Source organism: Oryza glaberrima, chromosome 11, assembly GCF_000147395.1.
Source record: "Oryza glaberrima chromosome 11, OglaRS2, whole genome shotgun sequence".
Taxonomy (NCBI): Eukaryota; Viridiplantae; Streptophyta; class Magnoliopsida; order Poales; family Poaceae; genus Oryza; species Oryza glaberrima.
The window spans coordinates 18397031-18409140 of record NC_068336.1 but is presented as its reverse complement, the minus strand read 5'-3'; the positions used below and the strand labels follow the sequence as shown (position 1 = coordinate 18409140).

Below are 12110 nucleotides of genomic sequence, written 5' to 3'. Positions count from 1 at the left end.
TAGAAAATATTCCATCCAAGGGTAAATCCATGCAACTGAGGATGTGACACATTGTGTGTATTGGACCATAGACCCACATGACAGTGAGACATCATTGGCGCATCGTACACATTGGATTAAGAATCTTTCAAATCCCAAATGATGAATCTTTGGTAAGTCCGAATCACCCAAAAACAGATGCAAATATAGGTTTAAAAAATGTCTAAAGGAATTAAATGGAGGCCCCATATTCACCAGAGATCGAGAACTGGTATGCATTTTTTTGCAAATTACAACACGTATACACAAAATATATATATATATATATATATATATCAGAACCTCAAGAAGATTCCATGAAATGAATATCAAGCAGTATGGAAGTAGGAGAGCGATAACGCAGCTCATATTTGGTTTAGCACAACTAACAGCATGCAATCATGATGAAGTTTTACGTCTGTAACAAAGGCTACTGTCTTAATGATAAAGAGTTGTGCCTGCATGCAACAGCTGAATGCGCATGTGTATGAAGTTTTATTAAGGAAATGGGATGAATGTCGGAAGGTTTGAAGCAAAGCACAGATTTTAAACGAAATGTGAGGACAATTCGAAACTGCAGGTGATCCCAATCCGGAATAGTTCTTTGGGTTTTGCATGCTTGCAGCCAAGGGGGGCAATAGAAAAGAAATACTGCATAGCAGTAAATTCACCATGATAGAGTATATAAAGCTACCACAATAGCATAATGTGAACAAACTACAAAACTATGAGATCATTGAATGAGTTACAACAAGTGGCCTATCCTACATTTGGATCCATTGACTGATTCAATAAGATAAAGGTTACCACAGTGTTCATCCCAAAACCCCCATAGGCCATACGGCTAAATATTTCAGGGGATCAGCATGTGAACATATCACATTACTTGAGAATGATCAAAATGTACCTACTTAATCAAGCACAATTGAAGCAACACAATCTTATTCCTGCGCAATGCTCTTGCCGACGACGCCCTTCATCGGCAAATGTTCCATCTCCGCCTCGGCAGACGCCACCGTGGGCAACGCATCGTACGACCCACCGACGCCATTATGCCTCCTCCCTGTCCCCATCCCCGCCCCGGCGCCGCCGTCCACCCCGCACCACCAAGCCACCCCGAGGTGCACTCCCACGGCCACCGCCGCGACGACCACGCAGTGCACGGACAGCGCGAGGTCCATGAGCGCCACGGCGCGGAGCCTGGCCTCCTCGACGTCGCACCGCGTGGCGGGCGTGCCCACGGCGGCGTCCATGAGGCGGTGGCACCCGGCGGGGACGCAGGCGTCGACGTAGAGGACGAGGCAGCTCTGCCCCACCCAGAGGCCACCCACGGCGCCGGCGCAGGCGAGCGCGGTCTCGGCGAGGAGCCCGCGGTTCGGGGGGGAGATCGCGGCGAGCAGCGAGGCGACGGCCGCGGCGAGGAGGAGGGCCGCGGCGACGTGGAGCGCGTGGGACTGGAGGTCGGAGGGCGGGAAGGAGGCGGCGACGAGGGAGGCGGCGCGGGCGAGGAGGAGGAGGGGGAGGGAGAGGAGGAGGGGGCGGAGGTGGGGGAGGTGGGGGAGGAAGGGGAGCGGGAGCGGGAGGAGGAGGGGCGGGAGGAGGAGGAGGGCGGCGGCGGCGGTGGGGGAGACGGGGAGGAAGGGGAAGGGGAGGGCGAGGAGGACGGGGAGGAGGCGGAGGAGAGGGTGGCGGAGGCGGCGGAGGTGGGAGGAGGAAGGGGAGAGGTGGGTGGTGGCGGCGAGGAGGAGGTGGGAGAGGGAGGCAGCGAGGAGGGCGAGGGAGAGGAGGAGGTGGCAGGCGAGGAGGAGGAGGGAGTCCGCCATTGGTGACCTCACCGCGAGTGGGAGCTCGGTTTCCGAGGTGGTCGTCGTCGTCTAATCTTCTTGGATAGCGACGGTGGTCGGTGGCGACGAACGCGGCGGTGGCGGAGGGGGAGGAGGCTTTCTCAGGTGTGGACACGTGGGCGGTGAAGATTGGAGCGTTGCTCTTTTCTCATTTTTATTATTTTTCAAGGGAAGGTGTTACTGACTTTTTGCTGTAGTTCTACGGTGGTGTGGTGTTTGGATCCAGGATTTAACTTTAGTCCCTGTATTTAAACACTAATTTAGAGTATTAAATATAGATTACTTATAAAACTAATTACATAAATGAAAGCTAATTCGTGAGACAAATTTTTTAAGCCTAATTAATCCATAATTAGAGAATGTTTACTATAGCATCACATAGGCTAATCATGAATTAATTAGACTCAATAGATTCGTCTCGTGAATTAGTCCAAGATTATGGATGGGTTTTATTAATAGTCTATGTTTAATATTTATTATTAGTGTCCAAACATCCGATGTGATAGAGACTTAAAAGTTTTAGTCCCATCTAAACCGGGCCTACGAATGGTAAGAGCAGGTACAATATAGCAGGTACTTCCTCCGTTTCATATTATAAGACTTTCTATCATTGTCCACATTCATATATATGTTAACGAATATAGACATATATGTGTGCCTAGATTCATTAACATCTATATGAATATGGGCAATGCTAGAAAGTCTTATATTCTGAAACGGAGGTAGTACAATATGGCTGGTGTAAGCCAGCGATAATCTGTACAATATAGTTGTCTTTGTTTGTTTCTCCATCAAGGAGGAGATGAAATTTTGGATTCTCGTGGCACGCTTTTCAAACTGCTAAACGGTGTGTTTTGTGCGAAAACTTTCCATATGAAAGTTGCTCTAAAATGTCAGATTGATACATTTTTTAAGTTTGTAATAATTAAAACTCAATTAATCAAACATTATTACCATCTCGTTTTATGTGGAACACTTAATCTTTATCTCCATCTTCATTTTCAGGAGATTCAAACACCAAAAAGTCTGAAAAATTGAGATTGACAAAGCCACCATAGGTGTCTCGCTGTCAACGGGTACATCGCCTATCATTGAAAGCACAATGTTTAATTCGTTCCCACCCATAAGAGTCGAACCCAGAACCTAAGGTGTTATTGAGACTTTTACAACCACTAGACTACATGCCATTTCGTAACGATAATCTGTATACGATGGTAAAAGTGGTGATCTGTATGAGGATTGAGTGGAGAGATGTATGAGGATTGAGTGGAGGGAGCAAAAACGGGCGACTAATTTATCGACGTAGACTCATGGGCTTCAACGCGAGTGAAGCAGCATAAGATTCTACTGGCCACCCTGATACACGGCTGCTCTATTCAGTTTTCACGGCAGAAAAGAACGAGTGGATAGGACTAACAATAAAAATGTTAGAATAAAATATTAAGAAGTAAATATGGGTAGATAAGCTAATAGTAACATATTACTGTACATGCTCTCTATTATTAAGTTAACAATATATTATTGGCGTGAATATTTTTGGAGCTAATAGTTAGCCATACTATCTTGCTCTAAACAGGAATTGGGATTCTGCAGTACAACAGAGTTTAGTGCAGAGGAAGAACAGTTGTGGCTGCATTTAGATCATTTTTACATGCATCTCACTAAATTTTGTGAATTGGATTGTACTCCTTCCATCCGATGCCAATGACTTTTCAAATAACGTTTGACTATTTATTTTATTAAAGAGTAGTAAATTACATTTTAGACCATATTTTATTAGCAATGTTTTATTTTGGATCACCCTTAAACCAATGTTTTCATTTTGGACTTAGTAACTTTTCCATTTTTTTTGGGTTTGGACTATCCTCCATTATGGTGAAGATATGGCTTACATATATGATATATAGATAGAGAAGTTTAATGGTGTACTGAGACTGATTTGCTTGATGTTTTTTGATGGATGCTAAAAAAGTTATTTGCTGTGATAAAAAAAAAGATTTTTTTAGGGTAGTTCAAAATAAAACTTTGACAATAAAAGTCTTCAACAATATTGTATGAATATCATTTTATTTTATTGTGACTTGTTTTATTTATCAAGAAAACTATAATCTTAATTTACACTTTTACATATTTATTATGCTAAATTTTTAAATATGATAGTCAAATATTATAAAAAAAGTCAACACAATCAAGATGGAGGGAGTATATTCCATTACATATGCTACAGTGCAAAATAGTTCATAGTGTGATTTTAACAAGTGCATTGTGCGCTATCGCTATCGTTCATAAAATTGTAGCCACAGTGCACCTCTACAGCATATTTATATAGCGTTGTCGAGCCACTGGTCCCACAAAGCAAAGAAACATTCCAGTGTTGGAGTTGCAAGAGTTTAAATCTGATCAACCCAAAACAAGCCATACACATTTTTCTATATCTAAAGAAGGTTGAATCGAATAAGGAGAATATGACTCGATCCTAACAAAGATCAATGTCAACGACATATGACTCGATGAAAAGGGTAATTTGATCTGGATTTCATCCTCACTCTGATCTCTCCTCTCATGAGAACTGATAGCTCAGCTATTAACCTTAAATTATGTAAGATCTTTAAATTATAGAACGATATACTTATTAGCCAGCTCTGATATTCGTCCACACTTTTAGTTAGAGATGTCAAATTTCCCAGTGCTCTTGTCCATATGATAACCAAAAAAAAAAAAAGAATGTCAACAATACACAGAAACATGATTCGCCCATCAAATTGCCTTTGTGGCCATTAGTGTTTCCTACGTGCTAGCCCATTACGTGGCAAAGCCGCGTGTCTTTTCTAGTTATTTATAATATACGCGTAGTAGCTATTATTCTTAAATAAAAATTCAATAGAACCATAAAAAATACATAAATTAAAATTACATTTATAAGAAATTCATATATATATATATATATATATATATATATATATATATATATATATATATATATATATATATATATATATATATATATATATATATATATATATATATATATATATATATATATATATATATATATATATATATATATATATAAGCCTGGGAAGTACTCCGTATGTCGCTGAATTGTTAGTTGTATTCAAAGAAAAGAGCATGCCGCATGCCGTTGAATTGGCCGTATCGTAGGCTTTTGGTCTTGGTTTGCAAGTACCAGTCGCACGTATGTATCAGATAATTTAATACACCAAAACAAATGTTTACTTATTATACCACCTGATAAGTATATCATCAATATAATTTATTAAAAGAAAAACCATAATCAGCTTAATAATTTGTACTTTTGCTTAAAGAAAGAAAATAATCAAACAAGTTTACTCATCATATGGATATAAATAGGATTAATTAGACACATGCTATTACAAATTTGAAGGTTTGGAAAAATATCATTACTATTCAACAAATTGTAAAGATGCCATTACAAATTTAGAGAAACTGAATCAATGCCACTCTCTACGCCAGAAGCATCATTGTTGACCACGTTTGACTCAAGGGACTACCTATACATTTGTCGACAAATTTTCTCTTAAAAATTTATCAAATGTAAATACAATATAATTGTACTGTAATTACACTGTAACTGTACTATAACTACACGGTAACTATAATAATTACACTGTAATTTACATGTAATTACACTGTAAATATAATAATTACACTGTAATTATAGTATAACTACACTGTAACTATAATATAACTTGCATACAAGTGAGATGTAGCTTTAGAAAACTTATGTTTGGCACTGCCCACGTGAAAGAGGGATTACGAACTCGCAATGTATGTTTGTACGATACGTGCGGAGGCCATCATTCATGCATGCATGTTCGGCTATGCCCTGCCGCTTTATCTTTGCCCTTCGTCTGTCATCTAGACATCTACGCGTGCATGAGCCACACCTGTGGCCGGTGGCCGGCGGACGTCGAAAGAAACAAATTAAAGCGTCGACATAAAAGCACGAATCCCGAGGTTCATCAAGCGGTTCAAAAATTGACAAATTCTGAGGAAGAAATTTGTCAACAGATTTATAGCAAAACCGCCACGCATTAGGCGGGGTTGGGCGGCCGGCCCAGCTACGGCCCATGCCGCCCTAACCCTCCGTATCCTTCTTGGGCCGCCTACCACCACATCCAATTCATAATTGGGCCATAAATAAGTAGCCCAAGTGTCCAATTTTAATCCTGCTTATGTGATGCTTTCCTGAGTCAATTCCTCGACACTGCTCACCCCCGTCCCCTACTATAGTTAGGTGTCTAATGTTTCTCTCTCTCCCTTCTACGCAAAATAATAATCATCTTATTCTAGTAATGCGATATCTTCTCATATATTTATTTTTTAAAAGATATCTATCAAACATTGACTCATATTTGCAAATTAATATATTTACTAGTATCTTTTTAGAGAATCCATTATATGTCACTGACTTTGTCACCCGTCTACGATTTTAATATCTATCTTTTTATGTATAATTAATTATGTATGGCACAAAAATTATTACTTTATTTTAATATCATTTTTGTTTTTTGTTTGCCTTAATTTATTAAATATACTATATGTTTATATGATTACAACATAAATATGGTATTTTTTGCGTTTAGTTGTTCTTATTGAGACGAGCATCTTCGTCCCATCTTTATTTTAATCTTGCGTCCGCCACTAGAGTCGGGTCAGCAGGAGCAGCACACATTTTATCCCCTTTCTAGTTCGATTTAGACCTAACCCTACCAGCGACGACAGTGACGTCGTCTACGGCGGCCGCGGCGACGACAACGTCTACGGCGATGGCACGGGCTGCAGCGGCTGCGTCTACGGCGGCGGCGTCTTCGGCTCGGCAGCGGCGACGGCGTCTACGGAGTCAGCTCTTGCTGCAATCACACAATATCAGCTTGTACCTTGAGCTGCCAGACATATCCTAAACAGAGCACCCAGAGTGGGAAATTAAATCCACATAATTAACGCACCAAAATTGAATCCACATAATTCATAGACAATGATTAACATTACACAAAATGGCACTGATTTACCTACTTGCACCAAATGTGGCTACAAAATTTACAGAACATATATAGAAATACATAATTATGACCAACAAGAATAACATCACATAAAGTTGTCTACTATGACTACACTTCTCTTCTTTCAACATCTTCTTTAGCTGCTCACACTCATTCTTAGAATCATTCAGCTGCTGATATATATATGGATTGCATCTGTCTAAGGTTTGGCTCAACCAAACCCTGCATCCTCGACTTCTCTTCCTTATGCTCTTCTGCCTCTCCCCGCCATTGCCGCCAAAGTTTGCCACCGCCGACGCCGCCTCCAAATCCCGCCGCCGCCGGAGAAGCCTAGGGCTAGGTTTACGGTTCACTGGGAATGCGCCATGCACCGCGGTCAAACTGATTCCACTCGGTCCCTACATAGTCATACACAAGGGCATTATGGTCCATACATAAATACGGTATGCACAAAACCGAGTACAATCGCGGATCAGGCGTAGAACGTGGCATGTTTCCAGTTTTATGCGATTTGTAATGGCAATTTTACAATTTATCGAATAGTAATGGCATTTTTCCAAACCTTCGAATTTATAATGGCATGTGTCTAATTAACCCTGCCATCATGGCCAACCGAAATGCGCATCCTGCTACTGGTCACTGCCGCGGCAATTACAGATTTACACCGGAAGGGAATAGATGGTCTGGGCCTATGTTACCCCAATACGGTGATACGGACACGGATACACGACACGGCGACACGGGGATACGACATTTTCCAAAAATTGAGGATACGGGGATACGCTAATATATATATATAAAAATTAAAAATACAGAAAAGTAGTAAATTGAACAGGGCAAAAATAGATTGTGAATAAGTGCTAGACCACAAATAGTGCATAGACCACAAATTAATAGTTCAACGGTACATCCAAACTCGCAATGACCATAGAAGTTCACATCCAGCCCACAGGGCACGGGCACACAACTAGTTTATAAATAACAAGTTCACAGCCACAAATAGAATAATTAGGATAGACCGATAGACTTGTTCAGGACTCTAAGTTCAATTCAATAATAACTAGATAGGTAGATCAATTTAATTGCTGCTTGTATCAATCATGGTAACTGAAGTGGCTGAAGGTCCAGCATCAGCAGACAGATCCAATGCACCAAGATCTTCTAGCACCCTCTCAAGGTCAGGCTCATCAAGTGAAAGAGCAGCTTCTTGAAGAAAATCAGCACCACCCTCGAACATCTCAAAGCTGTCTCCTCCAACATCCCACATTCTTGATGGACCAGTATAGTACTCTTCAGATTTCCTGGAAAGAAGACGCAAATTCTGGTGCACAAACACCAAATCTTCAGCACGTCCAGGGTTTAGCCTACAATAAAGCAATTGTAGTCACTGATCAGTTCCATGCATTTCAAACATACAAGAAATTTACTAAGTAAGAGAAGGAACAGAACTTGTTTCTCATTGAATTATGGATCAAACCATAGGTGCTCCAATTTCTTTCAGCACAAGATGATGATGTTGGTTGTCCAAGTAATTTTAGCGCCAACTTTTTTAACTCAGGGACAGAGTTACCATAAATTCCCCACCATTGCTTTGCATCCAAATGAGCTCTATCCTCGATTGAGTCAAAGGAATTAAACCCATTTCCAAACAGCGAGAAATCTGCAAACTGCTGCTTGATCTTCCTTAATTCATCACCAGCAAAATACCTTCTGAAGCATTTGTTTCTCATTTCTGAAATTTCTGCATCCATGTGAGGAGCTTCACGGGTTGGAACCTCAGCCAACCAGCTTTCGCAGTAGTACCTACATTTTATAAAAACAATTAATAGGCTAACAACGACTACAAATTATGGAAACAAACATTTAAAAGTAGAAGCAGAACATTACTTGGGGTTCAGTGAGTGTGCCAAGCAATGCAAGGGGGTATTACTTTTTGCCCATCGAGAGTACAAGATCTCTTGCACATGAAAGAAAAAGGAGGAATGCTCATCTAGTTCTTTCCCTTCATGACGATAAACTATTTTTTTCACCTTATCTATCATTGAATCCCACATCTCATAAACCAAATGGAGGCAAGGTTTGTCGGTGTCAGCTGCACGAATCATGGAATAGATAGGATCAGTGAAATCTAGGATATACTGCACCTTATCCCACCACACATCATTTAGAACCTTCTCTTTGACTTGCTGTGCTTGAACTTGATTGTCTTCCCTATAAGAATTCCATTTTTCACTCACTACCATCAAGATTAGAGATTCTTTGATAGCACGGAACCTCTTTAACATTACAATGGTAGAAGCAAATCTTGTATCAGCAATGGCAAGAAATTTTAGCTTACTGAACTCATTGAACATGGAGAGCCTCATTGAGTGGTTCATGATGAAGTTTTTTATGAAAGAAGCATCTGCTGCTACCTCAGTGATCCACTGAAATTCTTCATAAGCATCCCCACTTGAACTCTTGGCTGCACATATGTTCTTCAAGGCCAGGTTCAAGGTATGGACAACACACGGCGTCCAAAAAATGTGGCTGTACCTCTGTTCAACTATCAACCCAGCAGCCCTGCAATTAGCTGCATTGTCAGTGATAACCTGTACCACATTCTTTGGTCCAACATCCTCAATGACTGCAATCATCTTCTCAGCAATATATTCCTTCCTCTTAATTTCTCCTTCAGTGTTGATTGCTCTTAAAAACATTGGCCCATCTTCTGCCACTGCTAGAAAATTCAAGAGTGGACGCCTTTGAGCATCAGACCACCCATCGGACACAATGCTCACACCTTTTACAGGCCATGTCGACTTAAGGGGATTTAACAACCGCTCAACATGTGTCTTCTCTTGAACAAGAAGAGTAGTTCGTAGCTTGTTGTAACTTGGAGGGGAATAGCCCCCAAGCGCATTGTTGCAAGCAAACATAAAAGCCTTCCTGAAATATGGGTTTCTTGCAACATTGAAAGGAATGCCTACAGACCAAACCAAATGTCCAAATATTAGTCACATTTGTAACACAAATATGAGAATGTATGAGTTAATAAAACGTACTAAACTCTAGTCTAACCTGCTGTGTAGAACATTCTCGCAATCAAAGCATCAAGGTTGGAACGAGTATCTGAATTGAAGCTAGACTCAATAGCTGAAACAGCCCTTCTCTTCCCCCTACTCGCGCCCTCTGCTGGCAGTGGGATGTCCTTAGGCAAGTTCCTTTCAGCAACTACTACAGCTCTAGCCATTTCATCGTGAAGTTGACTAAGAACATCGATTGTTACCTTTGGACAGGGAGCTACACCATTAGATCCCACCTTCAAGAGATGTGCTTTAACTCTTGAGTAGCTCCCATGCATAATATTACCACAAAGCCTGCATCTAAACCTTACATTCCCTCCCTGGCCTTTACCTGTTTTCTCCATTAACTCAACATACCTCCACAATGGCTTGTTTTCATTGTCATTGGGAGGAATCACACGGCAAGCATTCAAGAGGTTGCTTGCCCTTGCTGGACCACTAGTTCCTCTTGATAAATCAGTAGCAGAATTAGGAGCCGGACTACCACTAGGATGGCTAGATGCACTAGCACTAGCACTTGAGCTTCCAGTTCGATAATCCATGGGATCTAACAAAAAAAAGATAGTACTTATACTAAGAAAAGATGAAGGGCATTGCATTCTTGCAGATCCACTAAAACTCTAAAAGAAATAAGAAGAGCATTGCAGAATTGCTCTGCTGCAGTGCATAGAATGCTAAAAGAGGGGATTTATTATTCACCTCAACAAGGGAACGAACAGGAAAACAGATCGGCGACGACAGTGTTGTGCCGACGTCACAGTAGGAGGCGGCGAGGCGCAGCCCAGTGCGCGGCGCCGGCGTAGCTCGGCGGCGGCGACGGTTGACGAGGCAGCCCGGCAGCAGCGACGGCACTGGAGCGCGTGAGGGGCGTTGGTGGTGACAGTGTTGGGCCAGCATCGGAGGTGGAGAGCAGCGTGGCGGCGCCGGTGCAGCCCGTCGGCAGCAATGGCTGATGGGGCGGCGGCGGCGCTGGAGCGTTGGGGAAGAGAGGCGAGAGTGAGAGTTGAGAGGCGACGCAGGCTGGGTGGATATGCTCCCCACGCGCGCGCGGGTTTTGGTACCGGCGGAATATTAGGGTTAAACGTATCGGGACCGTATCAGAACGTATCGGAAACGTATCAGGAATTATTTTATTTATTTTAAAATCAAGATAAATACCGATACGTCCCGGACACGTATCCGGCCGTGTCCGATACGTGTCCGTATCCGATCGCATGTCGGACACAGACACGCGCCTGCTTTGCCGTATCAGTGCTTCATAGAGCCGCACTATTAAGAGGGATGATGCATTGACATACGAGGAGTGATCAAAGTGCTCAAAATCTATTTTTAAAAAGTGTTTCTCCTCAGTTTGGTGTGTTCTGGATTTTTTCGGAGTTTTCCGAAACTCATTTTCGGACTTTCCGGAAACACACAGAACCATATTTTCGCTACTGGAAATTTTCGGATATGTCCGAAAGTGATTTTCGGACTTTCCGAAAAAGACTGCGAAAGCCAAAGTGGTTTTGTATATTTTCGGACTTGTCCGAAACTGATTTTCGGATTTTTCGAAAATCATTAGTAGAGTCAATTTCGCTTCTGTATATTTTCAGACTTGTCCGAAAGTTATTTTCGGACTTTTCCGAGAACATCCAGAACGATGTTGTTGGTACTAGAAATTTTCGGACTTGTCCGAAAAGTTTTCGGAATGTCCGAAAAATCCTTCGTTGACTTTGCTGTTGGTGCTGAGCTGGAATTTTCGGACATGTCCGAAAATCTTTCGGAATATCCGAAAATCTGAATTATTGTGCATAACAGGCAGAATCTGGGCTGTAGCTATAAATAGCCCCCTCCCCTCACTTGTGAGGGCTGCTGGTTCCATTCCAATCATTTGTGCCCTTGGCTTGCTCTCTCTCTCTAGCACTTTTGAGCCTTGTTTTCTTGTTTTCCCTCTCACCCGTGTTCGATTTGGATTTGGTGTGTGTGTGAGAGTTGTGGATTCGAGTTTGTGGGAGTGCTTGTTGTTGACTTCGTGAAGATTTGTGAGCACTTTCATCATCTCCGGGAGTTCTTTGCTTCATTTGTTACTCTTGGAGGTTGAGGACTCCTAGGCGGCTAGGTGTCGCTCCCGAGCCACCGATCTACTTGTGGTTGGCCGA

At 42.0% G+C, this 12110-nt stretch overlaps 2 protein-coding genes and 1 pseudogene across 2 annotated transcripts; all 3 read right to left on the bottom strand.

Moving 5' to 3' along the window:
* Window positions 1–694: 694 nt before the first annotated feature.
* LOC127755045 (uncharacterized) lies at window positions 695–1969 on the bottom strand. The gene has a single exon (XM_052280677.1). It carries the CDS (start codon window positions 1839–1841, stop codon window positions 960–962), a length of 882 nt encoding a protein of 293 aa, XP_052136637.1. The 5' UTR covers window positions 1842–1969; the 3' UTR covers window positions 695–959.
* Window positions 1970–8005: 6036 nt separating this feature from the next.
* Window positions 8006–8637, bottom strand: LOC127755743 (uncharacterized; annotated as a pseudogene).
* Window positions 8638–8790: 153 nt separating this feature from the next.
* On the bottom strand, window positions 8791–10514 carry LOC127755742 (uncharacterized). Its single transcript, XM_052281405.1, has 2 exons — window positions 9968–10514; window positions 8791–9872 (listed from the first exon to the last, which is right to left on the bottom strand). Exons 1-2 carry the CDS (start codon window positions 10512–10514, stop codon window positions 8791–8793), a joined length of 1629 nt encoding a protein of 542 aa, XP_052137365.1.
* Window positions 10515–12110: the final 1596 nt, after the last annotated feature.

Coding starts and splice junctions, on each gene's coding strand:
- LOC127755045 (XM_052280677.1), bottom strand. CDS start 1,841: ATGGCGGACTCCCTCCTCCTCCTCGCCTGCCACCTCCTCCTCTCCCTC.
- LOC127755742 (XM_052281405.1), bottom strand. CDS start 10,514: ATGGATTATCGAACTGGAAGCTCAAGTGCTAGTGCTAGTGCATCTAGC. Junction 9,873..9,967: donor GAGAATGTTCTACACAGCAG/GTTAGACTAGAG, acceptor TTTGGTCTGTAG/GCATTCCTTTCAATGTTGCA.